Source organism: Rhinolophus sinicus, linkage group LG02 (assembly GCF_036562045.2).
Source record: "Rhinolophus sinicus isolate RSC01 linkage group LG02, ASM3656204v1, whole genome shotgun sequence".
Taxonomy (NCBI): Eukaryota; Metazoa; Chordata; class Mammalia; order Chiroptera; family Rhinolophidae; genus Rhinolophus; species Rhinolophus sinicus.
This window is the reverse complement of record NC_133752.1, coordinates 74987911-75014804: the sequence shown is the minus strand read 5'-3', so window position 1 is coordinate 75014804 and position 26894 is coordinate 74987911. Positions and strand designations below refer to the sequence as shown.

Below are 26894 nucleotides of genomic sequence, written 5' to 3'. Positions count from 1 at the left end.
CTTAAATAACAAATATCTTATGAAAGCGCCCCTTCTAATGAAAAAGTAAATCAAAGAAGTACCATTTTTAAGAGAGTCATGAAAATATGTTAATGCTGCTATCATGCAGTGGTTGAGTACACAACAGATTCTATGCATTGAATATTTTTTGTGTTCTAATTTGGGGGGTTTTGGGTTGTTTTCTTCCTAGATCTGGTTTGCCTTTGTTAATGGCTTTTCTGGACAGATCCTCTTTGAGAGATGGTGTATAGGTCTTTATAATGTGGTAAGTTTAAGCCGTTTGGTTATTCCTATTTTATTGAATACTTTGAGATAGTGGTTCACCCTGTCTTTGGCTGCTTGATACAACGATCACTTTGTGCACTTTAGATGTTTACGGCAATGCCTCCCTTAACTCTCGGAATATTTGAGAGATCATGCAGAAAAGAGAACATGTTGAAATATCCTGAATTATACAAAACATCTCAGAACGCCTTGGACTTCAACACCAAGGTAGGATCTGCTGTCCGGGCACACATCCGGGGGCTTGCTTTACTGCTGTAATTACTTGGGGCACCCAGTCTTCCAAAGCCAAGGGAACAACCCCAAATGCCGAGCATGGCAAGTCAGATTTGCCTAAGGTTCTGATATGAACTGAGAAGGTTTTTTGTTTGTTTTGTTATACAATTAAAATGTAACCCTGATTCACTGGGATTTGCCAAGCAGTAGTAAACTGGGTCTGGCAGACAGAGGCAAGTGTCCTTTCGGCCCTCTGACCTTCTGTCTGCAGTGTCTGGGGAAGTGCTCACTCCTCACAGGGGTCACCCATCCAGGACTGACAAGGGAAGGGAAGGTGATGAGCAGTGACATACCATTCTTTTTTTTTTTAAAGTAATTGCGGTTTTTGCAATTATTTTTAACCTTTTAAACTGCAATTACTGTTTCTTTTTTTTTTTTTTTAATGTTATTGGAGGACAGTGTGTTTTTCCAGGGCCCATCAGCTCCAAGTCGTTGTCCTTCAATCTACTTGTAGAGGGTGCAGCTCACTGGCCCATGTGGGAATCGAACCAGCAACCTTGTTGTTCAGAGCTCACGTTGTAACCAACTGAGCCATCTGGCTGCCCCGACATAGCATTCTTTGCTAATTTTCTGTTCTGTGAAATAACTTTGTCCTCATTACAATATTAGCTTGTTTGTATCGAGCATTAAAATAATGGTTTATGGGAAATAACTCAGTCATAATATTCAGTATTTTAAAGCCATAAAATTTAAAATACAAAATAAGACATCCAATATTTTATCTAAATCATATTCTGGCTTTATAGCCTGCGTAGCACACCATGGACTATTGTCATCTCTTGTGACCCACGATTAATTCATCTCAACAACAAAAATATCTCATTTTCTGCATAGTTTACTTCCCTGCAAGTATATATTCTAAAGCGTTTCCACTGGTATTTTCTAGTAATTCAAGATTTTATTTAGTGTGAGGAAAAAATTTTTTTAATTTTATAACAGTCAAGGTAGACGTCATTTTGAAACTATACTAAAAGTAATATAATAATACACCTTCACAGAATTTTTTCCCATTTCATATAGTACATGTTCATTAGCATGGTACTAGTAATCAAACATAACGTAGATTCTGTGTTTTCAATTTAGGACAGTTAATATAGGATATTTAAAATATTTCTTAATTTTTAAAGCTCTTGAATTCATTATTCTCAGTGAACCAGTAGAATAAAATGAAATCGGTGTCAGCTCCCCAACCTCACACCATAAGTGACAGTGCTGTGTTTATAGCCAGGCTGTTTTTCATCTTCTGAAACTAGGTCTTTATGAATGCACTGTGCGCTCATGCAGGTGTGCACATGTGTACACCTTGATGGTATTGTTTTAAATACCTGAATTTGGTTGGTTAAAACAAAAAAAAAAACTGAGGCATTCTTAGATTTAAATCATTGGTTTTGAAATGTATTTTTAGTGGTCTCTTAAAACTGTTGCTATTTATGCTATGAAATGTCTAGGCTTTTATTTTTGAATGACTTATTTTTGGAATTTTTTAGACTTTATTTATGATATCCAGTTTGTTTTCCACCTCCTTACCATGTGTTTCATTACCTATGGTGGATATTTTCAAGTGCTAGAAAGACACAGTCAGAGCAGAGGCAATGGACTATGAGCTCTTGTTTCCCTGAAAATGTGATCTGAGAGCTAGGAAAATTCCAAACGTCCTGGCATACCGATCGTAATCCTCACTGACCTAAACCGTTGTCATCAACCTCAGCCACAACTCCCCAAACTACTGTAGCTCAGCTCTGCGGTGCTCTAGAGAGTTAACTTTGCAGCCACAAGCTTATAAACACAAATTGATTCTCACCAGATTACCCGAAAGCATTCCTGGAAAGTCACATCCTTTCATGCCTTTTGCAGGAGGAAACTTGGACACAGGGCTGTGGCCAGGGAAAAGGTGTAGCAAGTAGCATATAGTTTTAATGTGGATGCATCATTCCTTTGCTATTCTTTTGTTGTTTACAAAGTATTTCATTATCTGCAGAGTCCATGCATTTCAAAAAGTCATCAGATCAACCCAAATAGATTATGCAATTTCTGTATCCATTTATTTCTATATCCATGAGTTGCCCACCATTTTTTAATAGGGTTTATGGATTTCTCTAATGATTTCAGTGAAAATTCTTTGATTAAATCCCACATAAGTGTTTTAAAATTCAGGGACAAATGGCTACAAAATGCATAGTTGTATACACAGTAGTTGCTGTGGGTCACCAGTGAAGAAGCATTGTTACCCTGAATGATGTTGATTACGTTTGTTATGGTAAAAAGGGTCGGAGGTTCTGAGGTCATGACAGGGGTTAAAGGATTAGCATGTGACAATAAGTAGCGGTCAGGAAAATGGAAAAGTAGAACTAATTTTTCTTGCACCCACCTGTGCTTTCTGTCAAATAAAAACTTGTGGTAATGACATAGTGAGGAGAAGAGACAAAGGTTAATGAGTAACACAAGTTCAAATGTGTAATGTATTGGAGCGTAAATTGGATCATACAATCCAGTGTGACTGTGTGAACTAACAAAGGAGATTGAGATCACGGTGGAAAATTTTGGGAGGCAGGCAACTTAATTTCTGTTGTTTGAACAGCTTAAAACTATTAATACATGGCAATTTTATTTAGTATAAGTTTTGTTTGCAAGAAGCACTTCTAAGTGGCAAAACTGCAATTGTTCACAAGGCCATAAGAATTTTGAACAGTTTTTCTATAACTTAATCTTTCATATCCATGTTACAAAGAAAGACCAGTGATACTTGCTCTCTTGTTCTTAAAATACAATTGACGTAGAAAATAATAACTATTAAATGATGTTATAATTGTAAGAAGTTTGATGTTGACAGGTGTTAAAAACTGTGAAAGCCTTTTATAAATTCAGTTATATTGGCAGTGCTTTAGGAATTATACAATTAAAATGTAATGCCTGCTAATTTTAGTATATAATTTATATGTGTGTATATATATATGAAATTTATATGTATACCTATATATATATATGAGAGAGAATATGAATACATTATATCCTTATCATTGAAAAGTTTACAGTTGTATTGCACATGGGAAAGAAAAAGTAAAAATTTCACCAAATTACCATCTTTTTAAAAGTCTATTCTTCTGGAACTATGAAACTAGTCCCACTTAAAGAATTCCAGGACCTGCATTTATTTTAAATTTTATTTTTCAGGCAGAAATTTAAACTTTTAATACTTGATTTTTAAAAAGTAGAAAAATTTCATTGAAGCTGAAAAAACATTTTGAGAAACATAAAAATAAATAAATGACCCATGAAGGTCTAAGTGGCAGAAAGTGTCTGTCAGTTCTATTAATTCACAGTGGTGGCCCGACAGAGACACGTTTTGTGAATCTAGCTCACAGATAAAAAGAAAGGTCAGAGTTCACAGAGCTAGTTTATCGCAAATGGTTCTCATGGATTTTTGTTTTCCCTCAGGTTTTCTGGGTTCATTGTTTAAATGGCCTCTTCCACTCAGTTATTCTGTTTTGGTTTCCACTAAAAGCCCTTCAGTATGGTAAGTAGAAAGGATATGAATGCTAAGAGATGACTTTTTACTTTTTTAGAAAAATAACTCATTGTTAATATATGTTAAAAATTACAGCAGTGTTTCATTATGGTATTTTCCTTAGCCTAAAATACATACATCCAAAAGTCGTACACACTTTAAAGATTTTTGTTATTCCTTTGGGAGCAAAGTGATTTAATGTATGCAAAGCCTTTCTTCTCTATTCTCATGTTTTCCCAACTTGCAGAGAGTTAAATTTTAGGGCTCTTTTTGTTCTCTGATGATGTATAGTTTGAAGACAATACTGCTAATATTTTATGTAGTCTATTTATTATACCTATGAGGCTTGTGTCAAGCTCTTTATACTGAACCTTATCAGACATGCTAGTATTCTCAAGTATACTTGAGCCGATGTCTTGAATGAGAGTTTTAATATGTTTTTATGTTCATGGTGGAGTGTAAGCTTTTCCTCTTCTTGTTTTGTGGGAGTGATGTTATTCTGTCAGTTTCAAGAGATAGGATCATAGTGAATTTCCTATACACATAAAAATGATTCAGTAGCCACATTAGAGGAGATTTCTGTGATGCCTGAGCTGGTGCTGCAGTATCCATAGGCAGACCTTGCCTTGAGGTCCTGAGGAAGACAGCTGGCTGGTCAGTGCCTCTGCTCCCAAACGACAGTAATTAAAAACACAACACACCCCTCCACCCGAGGATTTGTCTGTCAGTCTTTCGGAAGTGTAGGCCATACCTCGGTGACTATAAGTTCATGATTGCCAACAGAAGAGAGTCCTGTCCATCCCTTCCTGGCCCCTACAGTCTCCTCAGGTAGCCAGCGTGATCCATATAAAACATATATTAGACCAGGTGCCTCTCTCCTCAAAAACCACAGAATTCTATCACATTTGGAACAGAATCCACGGCCCCAACCTTGGCTGACTCCTCCACCTAATTTTTTCCGCCACTTTCCCCCTCAGCCTGCCTCCTGCCAGCCTCCGTGCAGTTTCCTCATTCTCCACCCAGATATGCCAGTGGGCTGTCTCCCTCACTCCCTCAGGTCTATGCTCAGAGAGGCCCTCTCTCATCACTCTTACCCGAAAGAGCCACCAACACTGCCCCCTCAGTTCCTGTCACTCTATCCCCTTGGTCATCGGGTATCTTCTTCATGGTACTTGCCTATCAAGGTGTGATATATTTGCTTATTTTTTTATTGTCTTTCTCCTCTGTTAGAATCAAAGCTCCAGGAAGTCAGGAAACTGTCAGTTTAACTCACTGTTGTCTTTACAGTACTTAGAACAGAGCCTAGCTCATTGTAGGCACTCAGTAAATTGTCAATGAATTAACAAGAGCATGCTGTGTGAAAGGGGTGAGTGAGTGTTAAGAGAAGGAAGTGGTTTCATGTCCTAGTTAGAGATTTTTATTTCATGTCTTTATTAATTGCTTTGCCAGTACAACAGTAAATACTTCTCATTTTTTAGGCCATGGAAATGAGTGTGGTGAGAAATCTAATTAAAATAAAAAATTTTGATCCAGCACGCTAGGAAAACCAAAATGGGATTTTTATTTTCTTAGACATAATTCACTTCATAATAAACTTCTCGTTTTAAAATCACGCAAGTCAGTGGTTTTTAGTATAGTCACAGAACTACGCAAACATCACCACTGTCTAGTAATGCCAGAACATTTCCGTCACCCCATAAACAACCCCACACCCATTAGCAGTCACTCTCCGTTTCTCTCCACCTTCCCCCGAGTCCCTGGCAACCACTGATTTTTTCTCTGGATTTGCTTATTCAGGACATTTCATATAAATGGAATTACGTAATATGTGACCTTGGTTCATCCATATTGTAGCATGAATCAGCACTTCAATTCTTTTTTATGGCTGAGTAATATTCCATTGTATGGCTATACCACATTTTGTTTATTCGTTCATCAGTTAATGCATATTTGAATTGTTTCCACTTTGAGAAGCCATGAGTTATTGAAATCCAGGGTATAATTCAGGATACCTTGACCTTAGACAAATTCTCCAGGTAATTTTTTCAAAATGCAAAATCAATATAGGTTTGAAAGATGAGACATGTCCATCTATTCAACTGCTATTTCAACATTCCAACATTCTATTTTCCATTAGAAAATAGAAATTTAATATCAAAAGTAGTTCAAACCAAGCATCACAAACCCCCGTATAATGACAGGGCTTGAAAGGAATTCCCAAATAACTCTAGCTCCTGGAGAGCAGATCCTGTGTCTTTTGTGTTTGCCAGTAACTGCCCAAGCCAACCAGCTTCAGCAGTTCACAAGGGGTCTGCCTGTGGAACCCAAATCTAGCCAAGTCCGAACACCTCATGCTTTCTCTTCTTATGAGATGAATGACATGCAGCATAAATTGCATTTTTAACATTCTCATGTTGAGGGTTTTGTCAGGGATTTTTTTGCCTTGTTTTTTATTTTTAAAGAAGGAGGAGGTTTTTGTATTTTAGCTTTTGAAAAAAAATGGAGTACGGGAGAAATATAAACATGCTTTATAATACATTGCTAAATATTAATTTATTCACTTCAGCAGTTCTCGAAGTATGGTCTATAGAAAACCGGGAATACCAAAGACCTTTGGAGGGGGTCCAGGAGGTCAAAATTTAACAGTTTCAATGGTTTTATAAATTTTCAAGACATTATGTATCGGTTTCACTGCTGATACAAAAGCAATAGCGGGTAGAATTGCTGGTACCTTGGCACAGCAGTGATAACACTGCACTAGCAGATATTGTTTTCTACACTGACATACACTCATAGTAAAAAGCCAGTTTCACTTAAGAATACCCTTGAAGAAGCGGTGAAACTAATACTTTCATTAAATCTCAAAACTTGATACATATCTTATTAATATTCTGTGTGACAGAATGGAAAGTACGTATAAAGCACGTGTGTGGCAAACCAAAGTGCAGCAGCAGATTGTCTGAGTTGTGAGCTGAACCAGCTACTTTCATGAGGTTACAGAAGATGATCCATTCAAAGTGCAAAGGGGACCAGTGCATTTTAATGTAATCGAGTACCAAAATTCCACGCTGCAACTAACCTTTAAGAAACTACCTCTACCTCTTTACAAAACTACCTGTTGAATTTTGATATAGTATCAAAGAATACCCAGTTATTGGAAACGATTGTTCAAATACTCCTTTCCAGTATAACTCCATTTCACTGTGAAGTTAGAGTTCCCTCGTATATTTCAACCAAAAAAAAAGAGAATAACCTGGCTTCCTTCCATTAAGCCAAATATTAAAGAGATTGTAAAAAATGTAAAACAATGCCTATTTTCTCATTTTTTTCATTTTGGAAAATAGTTATTTTTCATAAAAGTTGTTTATATTAATATTACCATTGAGTTTGTTACTATTATTTTTTAAGTAAATTGATACATATTTTTAAATTTTCTATCTTAATTTCTAATTTGGTAAATATTAATAGATAGAAATCATATAAACAAAAGCTTTTGGGGATCCTCAGTAATTTTTAAGACTGTAAAGAGTCCAGAGACCAGAAAATATGAGAATGACTGCTTTCCCTGAATCACCCAAATGCTAAACCTGACAAACCCAACAACAGGCTCTTATTTTTTTCCTCAGTGTGATCTTGGAATGAATCTCCATCTTCCTTATGATGACCCAATGGTGATTCGAAGGCTTAGTTGATTGTTAAAAGGCTTAGTTGATTATGATTATTTTCACTTACATTGGCCAAGGGAGCTAACCAATATGCCACATAGCAGAAGCATGCAAGTCAGGAAGTAATCGGCCTATTTTCAGTTATTTTATAGATTTCTGAGTTTGTTAATTTTGTTGTATGGCACTTCACAGATTAATTGCAGACGTTTAGAAGTTTGTCCACAACATGCCCACAAAACGTAGAGAGCACATCAAATCCTATACCCATCATCATGGAATAACCCCATAGAGAAAAGTGGTCTCTAAGGTGGCATGACTGACTTAAGCAGCCCTTCCTGGCTACTTTTACCTGAACACTTTAGAGAAGGAAGGGTCACATTTTGGAACATCTGCCATGTGCCAGGCGCCATGCTTGGTTCTTTACATATGTAACCTCATTTTAACCTAAAAGCCCCTACATGTTAGGGAGTTTCACTCCATCTTTTAAGTGAAGAAACTGAGTTCCATAGAGATTGATTGCAAATTACCCAACATGACACATCTGGTAACAGAACCAGACCTTATCTACATTCCCAAAGCTCACCCGACTCTCTTTTTCTCTTCATACCAGCACCATTCTCCCTGACTCATCCCATACTTTTCTAACATGTTTTGTCCTTACATATTAATTAGGCTTTGAATAAATATTGTTGAATATGTACATAAACAAAATGTTGTATTACACATACAATGAGTTTAAATTTTTCATCGATATCAATAATTTAATTATTCAGTGTTTTGTTTTTTTTCCTTTTTTTTAAATCAGTATTTTATTTATTTATTTATTTTTAATTATTATTTTTTTAGTAATTTATTTCAAATCAGTGATTTTTGCTTGTTAACTACAACTTCCTTCATCTAAAACCATGGTTATTGGTCATTACTAGAATAACAAAATGCCTTAATCTATACTCCTAAATTCAGCTAGATCCTCAATGAGCCATGTGCCTGGAATCATATGGTCTTCCTCAGCTCTCTGTGAGTTGCTCTTATGAATCCTTCTTGGTCCAATGCCAACAACTTTATTAAGAGATAGTAAGAATGCTCCCTAAAATCCTCATCTATATTGTTAACAGAGTTCTTTATTAAGGGTTCAGAAGGCCTTCTCCTGTCTCAATGCTCATAATATTAAGCTTTGCTTGAACAATTAGTTTAATTTTTTTTATTTTTTATTTCATGGATCCTGAGAATTGCTTAACAAGTCAGGTTTCCTTCTTCATGTTGGCTATTGGAAATTTTTTTAAATCATCTATGACCTATATTTATAGCAACTTTGTGAGACTTCTTACAGTATTGTGTGTTTTTTCAGTTTTATTTCTGGCTCCATTGCTTCCCCTTCTTTTGTTCACTACTTTTAAGTTGATTTATCTTTGAAAACATTCTGCAAGAACCTCACTTATTTTCTTTTCTAACAGCCTCTCTTCTTTTCATGCAGGTACTGTATTTGGAAATGGAAAAACCTCCGATTATCTGCTGTTGGGAAACTTTGTTTACACTGTGAGTACAGGACATTCATTTGACTGGTTTACATATAAAACCGAATCCTTTCATATGTGCTCAGTGCTCATTTTATTTTCAAATTTAAATGCGTGCATTTCTGGATTTAAGGGTTGGTTACACTTCCCTTTAAAAATGAAATGAGATGTTTGGATTAGTAAGAGATTACTTTCTATTAGGTTATTAAACTGTCATTTAGGTTCACTGACTTTATAGGACTTCGGTTGCTATTATTTTCAATATTCCCTCTTGACTCTTATTACCTCCCATTTGCCCTTTTTCTCTTCCTTATTCCTTTTTCCTCAGTTTTTTGTTTTGTTTTGTTTATTGGTTTATTTGTTGCTTCCCTTGTTTTGCTTTTTGCTTTTCTAAATTTTGCTTTTTTAAATTTATGTTTTTCTATTTTGCTTTTCTAAATTTATGGCAAATATTATAGTATTCTAGGGTGTTTAACCAGTAATTGTTCTAGAGTCTCATGTTAACTAAAATGGGAGAGAAATCTCCACGCTTTGGGTATGTTTTCACCCACACAAGGTGTGGAACCCATAGACTTAAGTAAGTATGCCAAATGCTAGAGGATACACAGATGACTACAAGCCCATTCCTGCCATAAAGAGCCAAAAAATGTTTTAAAACCATTTTTCCCTTAAAATTCAAGAGCACTACTTGAATGTGAATCCCCAATGTTGCACAATTGGTATCTGATAAAAACTTACTCTAACGTTCAGCTCTGAATGGTCAAACCAATGTTCTTTCCTCTCTGCTCTTGTGTCCCCTCCGTGATCTTTGAATGTGGGCAGCATGCCGTTCTCAATACTAAATAGCTGTGGGTATGGCAGACTCAGTTAGTGGAAAAACTATAATAGGATGTTTAAATGTCAAGTGTTTAAATAACTGAGTGACAGGCTATTAAGTAATATAGGGATTAAGGTTTTGGCAAATCCAGGGGTCTCCTTTCCATTGACATACCCCCCTGAAGGAGTAAGAGAAAGGAAAAATATGTTCTAGGGCGCTGGTGGTCATTTGTTCTCATACAATGTGAGTGCAAAACAGAAATAAGTAAATACCTGATAGAGTAAGTTTAGAAATTAATCAGTCTGTATCATGGATGTTTCCTAGGAACACATTAAAGTACCCAGGTCTTAAGAGGGAGTTTTTCTTTAATTTTATGTCAAACTATATCTCTTAACTTTAGAACTTTTTATATCACTTAAGTTATTAATATTTACATTTTAATGAGAGTTTTATTTCTACAGATATTAACCCTAAATTGCCATGGGATATCCTGCTGAGAAAGCCCAAATGCTTCACTTTACCTAACTTTATGACCCCTCTGGGAAGCATCTAAGCAAATACAAATATTTAAAATGCTTGAAAATGCCTGAAAGTGAGACTAGGCATTTGAAGCATTTATTGATGACCAGTGCTAGGCAGACGTCACACTTCAATCACCGCAAACTATTGAAAGTGCCCAGCGTTCTCTAGGCTACTAACAATGTTTAAAATTTTATTCATTCTAAATAGATGATAATAGATAACAGTGCAGTACTCAGCACTGTTCTTAATGTTTCGTACTCAAACCCCAATGAGGTAGGTGCGTTTTATCGTTTATAGATGACGTTTATAGATGAAATTGCTGAGACACAGAGATGGCAAGGAACTTGCCTTGTTCCTTAACCAAAACAGCTAATAAATGATGGAATCTTAAGCACAAATAGTCTGACTTCAGGCCAAGTTCCATTTAACCATGATGTTGCCCCATGGAAACCACAGGGCAGGTCATTAAACCTGGTTCCCTTCCTTCAGAATTCGTAGCATAGTCCCCAATGATGAGGGGTGTAGATATCACATAATTATCTCTTACATTCTGCGCTGCATGGTTTCAAGTCAATAGTTACAGAGTAAGTGTTTAGATTTCCAAATATCCAGTTGTATTACTTTTAGAATGTATCTTTAAAATTCAGGAAGTGGGGGCTTTAAGTATTGAAGATGATTTCAAATTAAAGGAAGCGTGAAAACCCAAGTTACTGCAGATGTATATTCTCCATCACTGTTCATGAGTTGTACGAGAAGCAGGCAGACACATGCCCAGGCGTCTCATGGAGAGACTGTGCTGTAAGGTGGGAAGAGACAGGGAAGGAAGACGCGTTGTGATGTTGCTGATGGGCATTCGGGTTGGTCATGATCATAAGGTTGAGCCACCCGGCTAATTCCCTGGACTCTTTGCTTGTTGGACGTACAAGGCAAGCTGTGAGAAATCTACTAGTCCGACCATGTACTTCCGAGATACTTGTTCTTTATAAATCTCACTTTCAATCACTTGATGAACTATCCTATTTATCTAAAAGAATAACATCTCCCCTTCTGTTTTAGTTTGTGGTGATAACTGTGTGTTTGAAAGCTGGATTGGAGACATCATACTGGACATGGGTAAGAGTATCTCTAATCACAACCAAGAAATAGCACATTTACTTATGCATGATTGTTCATTTGTTTGTAGTTTGTCATTCTAACTTTATACATCCCTTAACCCTGGAGCTCCAGGTTGTAAATTGTTGGGGACTCAGGGATGGAGGGGTGAGAACCAGGGATTCTAGTTTGGAAACATTGAGTAAAATAAACAAATAAGTTTGTTTACCACAGACTTCACAGAGCCTTTAATATATGATCGTATATTGTGAATATCACAGGAAGGGGGGAGGCTTTTATATTGACTGACGAGGAATCTTTTTTTAGTTGTGTGTGTCACAAGACTGGCATTTGGCAGAAAACCCATTGCAAAATGATTCTGAAGACAAATAATATTTGCCAAAGATTTGCCCTCAGACATTTGTAAATATCCAATATGGATAAAACAAGTTCCATTTTAGATACCTTAGTTTTTAAGTATATTCACATCCAGGTAGAGAGACCTAGTTAACAAAAAAAGAAAGAAAGAACAAGAAAATTAAAGTTTGATGCTCAGAGGAAAGATTGGCATAAGAAATATGGATTTGACTGTCATGGGCATACAAATAGTATTGACACAAGTGTCTAACACCTTTCAGCAAGAGCACACAGAGCAAAACTCATGGAGCCTTAAAGATGGTAGGAGGTGGGGGGAGAAGAGTTGGAGGACCCACCAAAGGAGGTAGAGAAAGAGCAGTTCCAAATGCCAGTACCACAAACATCGTAACTGTTGTGGAACAAGGTTAGCCTTTAATGAACGATCCAGTTAAAACACACATGCACACACTCACACACACAATTATTTAGAAATTCCCATAGATAATATTCTATGGATGTAGTAAGAAATTAATAAGGGAGTTTGTGAAAGTGTTATTAGTGTTTGTGTACTCGGTGTATCTAAAAGTCTTTTGACTCCAATTCCCTTCTTTCACAGTTCAGCCACATAGCGATTTGGGGCAGCATTGCACTGTGGGTGGTCTTTTTTGGAATCTACTCATCTCTGTGGCCTGCTGTTCCGATGGCCCCCGATATGTCAGGAGAGGTAATGTGTCGTAATAACTCATGATCCAACAAAGCTTAAAAATTGGTATTCATTAATGAACCTGAATTGTGTGGCTTGGATTTATATGAAAATAGCATTTGACCATTTAAAAGCTATTTTTAAATTCCACAGTTGTAAGCAATAAATCTTGAGAGAATATTTTAAACTTGGACATTTTACTTAAATCTGACTTATCCTTTCATAAACATAACAGGAAAAATAAAATATGGTTGTCAGGAGCTTGAATCATGTTAAGAATATCCATATAGAAAATTCCATTTTAAAATTAGCACATAAATCACAAATACATTTTGGATGAGAGATTTGAGGAAATGGGGAGCTTATGTCTTTGGGACAGTCTATCATTTCTTCTGTTATCTCTTATTCTAAAGAAAAGTCTACTGCCACTAGATTAAATGCACTTTTAGAGTTGTCTTAATGACATCAGTTTGGTTTTCATTTTGAAAGAGTTAGGGCATCTGACATTTCAGCCTTATCATAGTCCATTTTCAATTCTGTCTTTCAGTTTCTTGTTACACTAGTAGGAATTGAGTTATTAGGTGTTCATGGGGGAATGTCACAAGATCTCCTTTCCTTCAGAAGAGATTCCAGCAGTAGGAGGGTTTATGATTTCAATTGCAGGAAATTTGACATAAAATGTATAAAAGAAAATGTGGAAAACATTTCAGGATTTCCTGTGACCTCACAGTAACTTGCAAATCAAGGTAATGTGAGCTCCGTTACAGTACATTGTTTTCCCATAGTCACAGGAAACTTCCAGTGGTTTCCATGTACTTGCTGCCCCTAAGTACTGCCTGAGTACCTTTCACTTTTGACAGTCTGGTTTATAGATCATTTTCATGAAATTTTATCTGACAGCATTCTGCTTTTTATAAATTAGCAGAATACATACACATTAAAAAAAAATTTTTGTGTGTGGTTAAATTTATTAGAGAGAGGCATTATATACTATTACAGCAAAACCAGACATTTGTTTTAAAGAGCATATACTTCCTTCCACCAAAAGTAAAGGCTTCTTTTGAAACATGTACTGTTAGCTCTAGAAAATTTACAGCCTGTATTTTGAGTAAAACAGAGAGAAAGCTGTGAATTCATCTCCCTCTTACCTTGGTTTCTGAGTCCTTTTTTCCTGAAGCAATAAAATCAAAGACTAATGTCTGATGATGCCACTTAAAAAACCCAATTCTGTTCTTTATTTTTATTTCATACACTCTATCTGATTGGACCTGCTTTTCCCTAAGGTCAATTCCAACTTACTATCTTTTTCACTAGACCTCATTTTATCTCATTTCTTAATGTTTTATCTTGAAAATGAATAACACAAAAGATTTTCAGATCCCAATAGTTTAAGCAACTATAGCCAACAGCTTTGATGACGAGAACAGAGTTTTTGACCACTTCTAGGACAAGTGTGAAGTTTGATTGGCTTTTTGCCAACTGAATATAATTCTGCCCTTGCTTATAGAATTCCCAGTATTACTTAAACACAAAACTTAATATCATCTCCTGAGATTTGCGGTGATGCCGTGTTTAATTCCAAGTGAAATGAATGTCAGCACTCCATCACGTTTCTGTTCACTTCACATACAGTGAGAAGTGAGAACAGGGGTTCTTTTTCTTGTTGTTTTATTACCACTGATTCTTTGAATCTAATGTTTAAATAGTTTGTGCTCCATTGAAAATATGAAAATGGATTAATTCAGTGTGAGGCCTGACTAGCTTGTCCAAAATGTAAGTCTGTTTAATTTATTCAAAGAAAAGGATAATACTTTAAATTTATGTAATACTTTAGTGTTTGCCAAGCATTTTGATATATATGTGTGTATGTGAAAGAGCCTCACAACTCAAAAAAAAGACGATAACAAGAATGCTACTCAAATTCTCAATGACAGTCAGCATTTACTGTTTCCTGGGCACCAGGGTAATAGATCCCCAAAAACATTAGTAGTAATACTCAATTTTTTAACATTTTTATTAGTAGAGAGTCACTAATTCTATTACAAACCAGTTAATTTCAGAAAGAAGTAACTACCCTTAGGTTTACATGTTTCTAATCTTAGAATTATATTTCAATCAAGAGTATAGCCAAATACATATGTACATATATATGTATATATATGAAAAATTCATTTATGTGCCAATGTTTATATCTTGTGTGTGTGTGTGCATGTGTGTGTATAAAATCTTGAATAAAATTTACTTATTCATCTGTTAATTTCATAGCAAAATACTATTGTAATATATTATGTATTAGATATGTATTATTATATACCGTGTTACCCCGAAAATAAGACCTAGCTTGACAGTCAGTTCTAATGTATCTTTTGGAGCAAAAATTAATATAAAACCCAATCTTATTTTACTATAAGACCGGGTCTTTAATATAATATAATTAATATAATATAATTAATATAATATATAATATAATATAATATAATATAATATAATATAATATAATATAATACCAGGCCTTATATTAATTTTTGCTCCAAAAGACGCATTAGAGCTGATTGTCTGGCTAGGTCTTATTTTTGGGGAAACACGGTATTACATACAGGGGTGCCAAAAAAATGTATACAAGTGGACACTTTGGTTAGCGTTGCTCAAGCAGTAGTTCACCATAAATCAGAAGTGTCTGGATGCTGGTGGTAACCACTGAGCACCTCTTGTAATTGCAGAAGTCAAACACGACTTGTATTCACCTTTTGTTATCGGTATATATCGAGTATTAGAATTTTAACACTGTTTTCCTTTCTTAAAATGTGTATACATTTTTTGGCACCCTCTGTATATTATTATATGTTCTCCATAGCACTGTATTATTGCCAATAATACCAGGATAAGTATAAATATTAGCATTCCTTTACTTGACATGTCATGTTCCCGATAGAGCTTTGTGGGTTTTACTCATGGTCAGGTCAAGAGCCATTGGAGGGGTTTGAGATCTGACTTCTGTTTTCATAGCAGGACTGTAGCTGCTGTGCTATGAACCATTTAGGAGGTCACTGCAGTAACCCATGCGACCGATCATGGTGGCTTGGGCCAGGAGGGTGGCAGTGGTGGAAGTGGTCCAATTCTGAATCTGTTTGGAAGGTAGAGCCCAGCCAATAGGATTTGCTGACAGACTGGATATGAGAAGTGAGAGGTGGACTGTAACATGTAAACATTTTACAGATAAGAAAACAGAAACTGAGAAGTCAAGTACCTGGTCTGACATCCCACTAATACTCAGTGGCAGATATGACTTTGACTTAGACGTCTGGCCAGGAGCCTAAGGCAGCCCGACTACCCTAAGCGCTGTGCTCTGCTGCTCTCTGATCATAGTTCTTGAAAGGAATCCGTGGTCTGTCATCTGGAAATTAGAAGTCTGAAGGGACTGTCACTCCCTGCAGGTACTGCAAGGACTAGTGTAAAAAAGGAAATCTCTGTTTTCCTGGCAGTACTGCCTCCTCCACCTTTCTTCTTTCTGTAGACATTTCGGTAGTCTTGCATTTCTTCAGTCCATCCTCCACTTCCGAGCCACAGCAACCATTCCTGAATGCTTACACCCCATCTCAGGTGTCCTCTGCCCCTTCACTTCTTCACTCATTCACTCATACATAACAGTGTTGGGCTAGCACCCCATGAATAAGGGTTAAATAAATGATCATCCAGTAAAATTTTTTGCTTGTCTTTTGTTTTGAATAAACAAATGAGAAACAGTGAGGGAAAGGTGACAGAGAGCCAGGTTTCAGCTCAAATAGAACATCTTTCTAACATCTAGAGGTCCACAGGTCGCAGTTTCCAGCAGCTGCAGAACAGGATGCTGGTTGCATTTGATCACCCATTTCTGTGCCGGTTGGCCACGAGTGATTCTTTTTTTTGTTGTTTAAGGAGGGCGCAGCTCACAGTGGCCCATGCAGGGATCGAACTGGCAACCTTGGTGTTATTACCACCACATTCTAACCAACTAAGGTAACCGGTCACCCCCTCAAGTGATTCTTAAACAGCCTCAATCATCTACACCTCCGAGGTTGCCTGCCAGCACCTGAGATTCATATTCTCTCTGTGCTTCTCTTCACTGTTCTCCCCAAAGGAACATCTTAAATGTTGAAAGGGCACAGACTATCTTACTCTAGATAACGGGATCTCGGTGCAAATTATACACAAATTAGGCAACTTACAGGCACAGGTCTTGTGTGTCTATATTCAGTTGGATGCATATTCACACATAGATCTGGGTTTTATAGTCATTTCCAATTTATATTCTTGGTTTATCTTTGCCCCCCTATGAAGACAGAGTCATTTCTTTCAACATGTTCAAAGAAACTTCTTGCTCGCTAAGAGGGGAAGGGAAGGGAATCAACAATTAATTGTGTACCTACCATGTTCCTCAGGCACTGTGTTTGATCCCAGGCATTCCTTGTTTTAAAGCCATGTCACAAAGCTTTTTGGTAAGCAAAGCAAGTGACCCAGAGAATTCATCACATGTTTTTTGTGTGTGTTTTCTTCCCCAAATCACGTTGGTTTTCTCTAACATCCTGAGAAACTAAATACTTTGGGTGTGGGGGGAAGGCATTGCTATTCCTTACTTCTTGCATTGATTTCCCTGATTTATCTGCAGTTTCCCAGGATACCCAGGGCCTAAGTTAGCCAGATATAAACGTTTTCCCATCTCTTTTTAAAAAGTGCCCAGATTTTTAGTTCTCCGTTTTCAACACTCACTTAACTTCCTCAACACATATATAGAAATTTCATCTCACTTCATATCCTAGCCTCTTGCCTCTTCTTAAATGCAATATTAGCGTAATACTCATCTCATTAAAAAATATATGCATGAAATTGGAACCCAATCATCCCACCTCACCAGAGAACATACAGTTGCCACTCAGATAATAATAGCACCTCCTTACTGAGGGTCAGTCACTGTTATAGCACTTTTCATGTCTTCACTCATTTAACAGTATGAGCATTTAATAGCAACACTGTGAGGTATGTCCCAGTATATATTTCACAGACACAGAGTGGTTAAATAATTTTCTCAAGGTCACACAGCTTGTAAGTATCTGAGCTGCGACTGGAACCCAGCCAGAATCTACCACCTTAACCATCATCCACACTGTTCCCTTTCTTTTCCATTTCTTTTATCTTTTCATTCTCATGCACTAAGGCTGTTCTCCCAGCCTTATCAACTTTAAAGGTGTAGAGGCCTTTTAGTGTCAGTGCCACCAGGCAAGATCCGCACTTCCATCTTGTGGGTACCCTAAGCAGTCTGTTATCTGCATACAATACTTCTGTCTTCAGCAGTACTCAGCTACCATTATCACGGACCAGGGATTTTTTTCACACTACGAGTAGTTTCTTTCCCCCTTACTTCAGCACATTCTACATGCCTGAAGTTACCAGAAATCCACTCCCCAAATATCTCAGAGTTTAGTGCAGATTTCAGTTACTGCAGCCATAGCCTGAGCAGCTTGTTCTCAGTTGGTGGGCAGGGTGTTCCCTTTTGGGAAACATTCCTCCCTATAGTTCTGAGCTTTGTTTCCATTACAGTAATTCTACATCTCTACCCATAATAATGATTCAAATGGTAATGATTAGCAAGTGTCCCACTACCACAAATTATTGAAATATTTATCTATGAAAAAGGAATTCGGACGTGGGGTGGGGGTAGGGGGGTGGATTATACAAAGGTAGAAAATACAACGATCAGAAATTGTGTCAGAAAGGAAAAGAAAGAGAAAATCGTATGACAAGCTTGGCTGCAACTTTAAATATGTTGCTGTCTTCCTCTCCTCTCACAAATATGGTTGTGATTTAAAAGGACTTTTTTTTTTTTTCAGCCGTGACTTGTATTTTTTCACACCAGTACAACAATTTATGGGGCAAGGTAGGCCCTGGGGAGAAGTGCTATGTTATATAAACATGTGCTGGCCTGCTTTCCGACTTGTCTAGATGATGTTACTGGGTATTTTTTGCATTTCCAGAAGAAAATATGTTAGCCACTATGATTACTACGCCAGATTAAAAAATAAAAAGCCAGCTCCATCAAGGCTCATTTCATACCGCGATTAATACTAGCAGCTCAGTATCGGCAAAATGTTTCAATTTTCCGTGGCATTGCAGACACACACAACAGAGTCCTCCCAACAGCTCCATCTGGTTCTGCTCTCCCTGGCCTAAGGGATCTATAAAACTACTGAAGGAAATTGAAGTTAAGGAACGAGCATGTGTTTTACAGAATTTCAGATCTCTTGATTGAGGTTTGTAAAGTCTTTCTGAAAAACAATAAAAATCTTTGTTGAACCCTTTGGTGTCACCCCTGTAGGAAAGGTATTAATAAACCACATTAGTGATATGGTTTTCCTAAATTATGCTGTTACCCATTTTACCAACATAATAAATTACTTTACATATGAGGAATTTCCTGGTTAAAATAGTCCTTATTCATCTCTCAGCTTTTAATTACCTAGATAGCATGTGATAATTTATTGGTCACAAGACCAGCCCTTGCAGATGGGGTGGGGCAGTGTTATGAAACGATGGAGTTTCATCCAAGATAACTGTGCTTGGCCAAGTGGCCTGGGAGGAGCAACTACCCTAAACTCTGTCAGATGTTCTTTAGTGAGCAGTGGTTGTGAGCCCATCCAGTAAAACGTGGTCCCAGTTGTCATGCCTCTGACAGTAAATGAGGCAGGCAGACCGTCACTTCTTAAGGCAGCTGGCTACATAGCCACTTCCAAGCCCACTTTGTACAGAGAAGCCTGCATAGAAATACAGAATAGGAACGAAAGACGTGGATATGGCAAATGTAATGGCCGATCAGGACACTTGCACAGATTTTAAAGCTAAAGCTCTCTTTCGAGTCATGACAAGAGCCTCCATTGCTTTTTGTAAGCACTGCATCTTTTCCCATGATAACAGAGCGAATGTATGTGGAGTGTCTAATACTGTATGCCACGCTCTGCGTTAGACACTGGAGGATACAGAGATGAACAGCATTGGTCTTTGCCCTTAAGGATCTCATTACTGATGAGACATGAAGGATCTCATCTTAATATCATAAATGGGAGTGATGCTGTGTGTACCCAAGGTGCCATGGTGGTGAACAAGGCACAGAAAGTTGAATAAAGCCTGCTCTTGTACGGCGGAGCTTTGGCTGTTCTCTAGAGTCCATTCATTCTCATATTCATTCATTCCATAAATACGTGTTGAGTGCTTAATCAGTGCTGGGTGCTGTGTGAAGGTAACAGATTAATGAGGCAGGACCTGCATTAGCATTCAGGTTGAGAGGACCAGACAATAGGGAGGAGAAATGGTCACTAAATCAGCTAACAAATGACTAACTAATGAATGACTGAAGATAATTTCACAAGTGACAAGTGATGGGGAAAAAAAAACAAACAGGTTGGTATGATATTTGTTACAGGGACTATAATAGGTGCTCCATGAAGGTCTTTTTGAAGAAGGGACAACTAAGCTGAAACTCAAACGATGTGGGGGTAGACACCTGTTGTGTGAAAAACATTTCAGGGTTGAAGGAACAGCAGGGACTCATACTCTGAAGCAGGCATGAGCCTGGCAAGTTCAAAGACTAAAAGACCAGCATGGCTGGCACAAAGATTGGGAAGAGCTCTGTGAGATGGGCAGAGGGCAGTCACCCCTCCAAGCTCAGCATTCTAGCTGGTAAGACCAGTACAGCTTATTTTTGACTTGTATGCTGGGGATTCGATCAGAAATGTTCATGAAGGAAACCATGAATGTCACGGTGCTATCTACTTCAGTAAAGCTCATAACTGGGCATAATTGTAGCACTCCATGATACAGTAAGATAAAGGGATTGTCGATGAGTGGTCAAAAGCTGCTCTGTTCCAGGTTATCACCGAGCTTCCCTAGCATGTATCATCCAAAGCAAGTGATTGTGTATGGCATGTTTCTTTGTGTTTAAAAAAAAGTAACTGCATTGAACAAGACAGAAACTTATTTGTCTCTCACACAAAAGACGTCCAGTGGAGGCAGGCAATCCAGGACTCGTGTGGCAGCTGTGCACTCATCAAAGGCCAGACTTCTTCGTCGTGCTGCACTGCCAACCTTAGTGTATTTCCTCGCAGTCCAAAATGGCTGCTTAAGTTCGAACCATTTACCAATATTCCAGCTAGCAAGGAAGGGAAGAATTCTTTCTCTTTGAGCCTCTTTCCTAGATATTGCCTACCACATTTCCACTTGGATTTCATTAGCCAAAGTTAGTCACGTGGCCACACGTCACTGCAACAAGAGAGCGGGAGGAATATAGTCTTGAAGCTAGAGGACAGGGGTGTCCAGCCAAAAATCAAGTGGTTGCATCTAAGGAGGGGAGAGGGGATATATTAGGGGACATCTAGAAGTCTCTGTCATGAAAGTCAGTAATTTTTCTATATAAGTTATATATCAGTTCTTATATGCCTTTCTATAGCTAAGTGCTTTTTGAACTTTTGAGTTTTTAAAAAGAGTTTTCTAAAAGAGATGGTAATTACGTGACAGGATAGAAGTGGCAGCTATGCTATGGTGGTACTCATTTTGCAGTATATGCGTGTATCAAATCAACACATTGTATACCTTACACTTTCATAATGTTATATGTCAATTATATCTCAATGAAGTTAAAAAATAATTTTAATAGAAAACTATTTCCTACAATCTAAAATATAGGTCACTGTGTTTTACAGATTGAATTACTAGTAATCAAAAAAATTGGTGCTTTACGAGGTGTTTTTTTAAAAGGTAAAATACAGAGCCATCACAAAATTGTAAAAACCCATAAGAATGATAAAACAAGTAGACATAGTGAGCACTGAGATAACATACCCTCTTGTATACAGTTTATTCAGGATCCTCATAACATTTTAAAATTATATTTCTAATAATAAAAAGAATGTTTTGTTACTAATTCTATTCTCATTTTTCTGGTACTTTCAAGTTTTTTAAATAGCACAATAAAGAAGATTAAAATAAAACAAACAAAAGACAAATTCTGTTCTTAATTAATTTTACTATTCTGGGAACTATCTCCTCAGAAAATAAAGTTTCAGCGCCACACATTTCCTAGTGTTCGCCATTCCTTTTTAGAAAGACTATTTTCTTTTGCATGTTCAGTTCAATACAGTCAATTTTTACTTTTTTTTTTTTTTTTAAGAAAGTTAACCTCTGATTGATCCAGGTCCTAATTAGCCCTTTTTCCTTTTTCCTCTCTGAGCATCTTTTATAATCATTTGTTTTCTCATTACTCCTTTGCCAGAGGATGGAGATTCAAAGATTGTTTCTTGCATCATGCAACTAGATTGAATATTAGGTCAGTGTCCCAAGGGTGATCACCCCTCCTTCAGTCCCTCACCACCACGCAGAAATACCTAAGAGAAAACAGCACATAAATGCTGTGAACTATGTCTAATTTGCATATTTTCTAAGATTTTCTTTGTTTGGAACAATTTGCATATTTTCTGAGATTTTTGTTTGTTTGTTTTGGATAATTCAAGCCAAGGGTTTTCTTTGTCTCTGAGTAATCAAGAGCTTCTGGGAATAATTTCAAACATATTGGGGTTTATCTGAAACACCCTTCTCCTTAGTTATTTTCTGGGTGTTCTGCCCTGTCTATTTTTATGTAGAAAGTAGTAATTCATCCTGCATAAGAGCCCAGGTCAGCTCAATTCAACTGAGATTTATGGAGTGCTTGTGGGTCAGGACCTGTATTGGATGTGAGTGCATCAAAAGTTGAAAAAAGAGAGTCCTTCTGAAGAGTTTGAGTCTCATGGAGTAGACCAACAGATTAACAGATAATTAGAATACAGGAGACTAATTATTATGATCAGATGCACAGGTGCTGGCAGAGGGGAGGGCACTTGATCCCTAGGCTTTGGTTTGGATAGTTTGGAAAGGTTTCTTGGTACTACTGTTCCCTGAACTACCAAGAGAGGCAATGTGAGAAGGGCTTTCCAAGTAGAGAACAAACAGCCCAAGCAGAGGGAGTTTGGGGTTACTAAGGTAGGAAATAGCTGGAACTGGAACTGAAAAGTTAAGCAAAGACCAAGTCACAGAAAGTTGCCCAGATATTATTAACATCATTACTTGAAGTCAGGGCAGATGGCTTTTCCTTATGGAATATACAGTAAGTATTCCACAAAGCACCTAAAGCCATAGAATAAAGATTTGGATCAGAGGACATGATAATAAATGCTAGTGGTAAACCAGTGCCAGCCCTTCCTTTTCTTCCTGCCCATTCTACATCCTCCCCACCCCAACCCATAAAAATTATGTTATTTCCAGTTCTACTTTCCCTGAATTCACCAAAATACATATTTCTTTTGATTTGTATAGGAGGGAGGGGGAGGTAGCTTAACGTACTTAAGCTTATAATGCACGTCACTCAGCCTTTTTAACAGAAAAGACAACCTACATTGGAAAAGGATGCTTAGGGAGCTGGATCAACCTCTTCTCCCATCTCCCTAAATCACATCTAGTTATAACTGCTCCCAGGATAACTCCATGCCACAACACAGGAAAACCAATCAAACGGTAGCCACTACATCTCAGAAGCACAGTCCCAAAGCTGTGGTGTTTTGACTTTTAATCTCGCCAAACACTAAGTTCTAAGAACTTATTTATTCAACAATTATTTATTGAATACCTGCTCGGTGATTAAGCACTTGGGGTATGAAAATTTATCAAGATATAGTTCTTCCTCTTACAGAAATTAAAAGTGTAACAGGAAGACAAAGGAGCAACTAGAAATGGAAGCCCAAAAGTAGGGTCAGCTAACCCACATCGAAGGAAGGAAGTGACATCTGACGTGAAAATTGAGGAGCAAATAGGAATCACAGATGCAGTGACCCATGGATGAAAGTAAGCTTGGGCGCATTCCAGGAACTGAATTATGTTGTATAGCTAGAGAAACAACGGCTTGAGGGGACTGGCTTGAGAGATGATACGGGGGAAGCAACCAGAAGTCAGGTAGGAAAGGTCTTGAAATCATATTAAGGACTTTGTATTCTCTACTGAGGGTAGCATGAAGCCATTGAAGGGCTGAAATCTAATTTGCACTTCGGAAATATCCCTCTGGCTGCAGTGTGCAGACTGGCTAGAAGCAGAGCAAGATGAGTGTCAGTCCAGCTAGGAGGCAATTTGGAGGGCAGACCAATTTTGGGACTGGGATAATGGCAGCAAGATTGACAAGAAGTAGATAGGTGTGAAGATGCTGAAACACAACAGAACCTGGTGATATATTGGATGTGGTGTAAAAGACAATTCAAGAATAGAGCCCAGTTTCTATTTTAGTCGCTGAATTGGCATGCAAGTCATTCCCTGGAGAGACTGCGCAAAGGAAGAGCAGGTCTGCGGGGAATACTCTGTGTTCAATTTAGGATATATCTAGTTTGAAGTACCTGTGCGATGGTCAAGTTCACAGCTGGATAGTCTGCGTTTGCAGTGCAGGCAAGAGATCTAAGCCACAGGGGAAGTCAGTGACCCCATACAGACAAGAGAACTGGCCAACCTTCCTAGGGAGTGTTTGTATAACAGAAGACTCATGAGAAGAGCAGGATATTTTACCTTTCCCTTTATTCAGGACTCTTCTGAACTATCAGTTTTCTAATAATTACATTACGTGAACAGCATCTTTAATAACAGCTTGGATGATATTCTCTTAATGGATGCACATTTACTTAACCAGCCACATAGTGTCCTGTTGGTTTTCACTAATGTTTTACTATTTAAAAGAACCCACAGTGAATATTTGCATTCCCCAAAATTAGTTCCATGGATGTTAATAAGCAATATGTGGGAAAGTGTTCCAGGGTCAAAAAATACAGTTAGAAACCTTGGTTTTGAAAACTGTTCAGTAGAGGGTTCTTTACTGTGATTTCTCAAAGGCTTAAATATTCTCCTCTGTGCTGCAACTCTCAAGAGGGCATGTTTGTGGTTTGTTTATACCTGTACTAACTGTTGGGCCATGGTGTACTTTTTTTTTGGGGGGGCATTGCTTTCAGGACTAGTAACCCCAGGATTCTAGTTTGATGGGATACTAACCTCTATGCAAAAGCTGTCCCAGAGTTCAACATGCAGTTCTAGAAACTGAATTATCAAATCAACAGGAATGAATGTTGTATCCTTGATACACAAATAACTTTCTCAATGGCAAGTATATTGCTGATGGGGATATAAATTATTACAAATACCTGTTCATCATACCCCCCCCCCCTTAACTGATAGTGAATTGTTTCAATCTGCTCTAATGTGGTCGCATTTCTATAATTATGGAGAGGCTCATGACTTTTCCACATTATTAATTACTTGCTACTGCTTTTGTGAAAAACTTCTCAGGTTTTTTCCTATCTATTGGGATCTTAGCTATTTTTATGAAAATAAGTGGTCTATTTGTACAATCATGTATTATTGCAGAAATTTCATATATTCATGGCAGTCATTCTCCCAGTTTTGTTTTTTCATTTACTTTTTAGTTGTGTTCTTTTTGAGCATGTGGGGCCTCTACATTTCTACGAGTCAGTTCTCTGAGGCATTTTTTTTTTTTTTGTAGTTTTTTTCACTGTTTTTAAGCTAAGAAAGTTCTTGTGTAAAACTTTATCTAAATACGTAATAATCACTTCTTGGTTTTGTTGTGGTTTTCACATTAATTTTCAACTCCTCTGGAATTTATATTATTGTTCTGCCCTCTACCCCCTCAAAAAACCAAGTTTTGCAGAACTGTTTTCTGAATAATTTTCCCTTCCCAATTTAACATATTATTCCTATGTAGTCTTCAATAATTTTTATGAAAAGGAAAATTATCTCCATTTCCTAAATTAGCAAATTAAGGTGAATGGGAATGTATTAGTGGTCAGTTCCTTTGGCCAGTTTCAATCTTAAGACAAGCATATTTTGTGGTATCAGTGGTGATGAAAATATGACATTTATAAACTGACTTACACTTAATTTGATATTGTGGTAAAAATTTCCCTCCTTGAAGCTCATGGGAGAAATGACTAGGAAAAACAAAAGACTAGTGTGTTTAAAGAAATTTGAAAATTAAGCTGAAGAAAGGAAAGTTTGTTATTAATCCGTGTTACTAATACAATCAGCTACTTTACATCTTTAGGTTTAATTCTTACAATCCACTTTACAGCTGAGCAAGCGGAGACTGAGAAGTTACTTCCCCAAGTTGGGGAGCTGGGAAGGGCAGAGCCAGGATTTCTTTCAGGGCTATTTATCACAGTCCTGCTCCAGTTGGGGGCCACGGCTACAGTGAGGACTCCCCACAGGAGAAGCAGCATCTGTCCGTGATCTAAGAGTGAGTCATAGTGCGACATTCTGACATTTGTAGTATAAAAGGAGGGGTAGCATTAAGGACCACAGCGCTGAAGGTTCGTAGGCAGGGAGCACACTGCAAGTCCTTCTACAAGACTGAACTGGGGGACCCTGAAGGTGAGGAAATAAGTGTTCCTCTCTGGTGTGGAAACATAGGTGCTGAGGGATCACCTCGTGGTGGGTCAGAAGGTAAGCCCCTAGGCTTGGCTAAATGCACATGAGCTCCTCTTTTCTCAAAGATTCTTTCTCTGCACGTTCACATGGAAACTTCAGAACAATTCCTCATCTCTCTGCCGCATCTTGCGTTTTCAGGCAGCGTTGGTTCATTTTTGAAGCCCTCGTGGTCCGATGTTAAGCCACTGTTGCTCTGCAGAGACAAGTGGTCGTTTGTTCGCTCGCAGGGCCTGAGCCGTCCAGTGTTCTGGCTTTGCATCTCCCTTGGCTGATCCTTTCTCAAGTCCCCCGGGAGCCACTTTTGTGGCAGATTCCATTTGGTCTCACAGGGCCTCCAGGAGGGGTGGTGGGGGCCACTTGGCAGGGCCCACCAATCTCCCACATTAGGAGCAATTTGCAAACTGCTCTTGGAGGGAGCTCAAGCCCAGCCCCGAACAGGCTGCCCCTGTTCCCCCCCCCCCCCAATTGTCTGCGGGATCGCCGCCTTTCCCCAGCTGACCTGCCTGCGAATGGAGAGATGTGAAAAGTTAGAGACAAAAATGGTTTCTACAGAGGGAGGGGGAAGCTTTCTTGTACAGAAAGGAAGGAAATACCTCTGTGGGATTTTATTTTTTTTTCCCCCCTCTTCATCCAA

The 26894-nt window shown here is 37.9% G+C and overlaps 1 protein-coding gene across 7 annotated transcripts in view; it reads left to right on the top strand.

Annotated features, from left to right (window-relative positions):
• ATP8A1 (ATPase phospholipid transporting 8A1) overlaps positions 1–26894 on the top strand; it is a 212651-nt gene that overhangs the window by 173493 nt on the left and 12264 nt on the right. For all 7 annotated transcript variants that reach the window (XM_019754167.2, XM_019754168.2, XM_074324626.1 and 4 more), the window contains 6 exons: positions 191–265; positions 370–492; positions 3994–4072; positions 9203–9264; positions 11638–11694; positions 12647–12754. In XM_019754167.2, coding sequence (XP_019609726.2) covers positions 191–265; positions 370–492; positions 3994–4072; positions 9203–9264; positions 11638–11694; positions 12647–12754 — 504 coding nt within the window. The remainder of the gene's footprint in view (positions 1–190; positions 266–369; positions 493–3993; positions 4073–9202; positions 9265–11637; positions 11695–12646; positions 12755–26894) is intronic.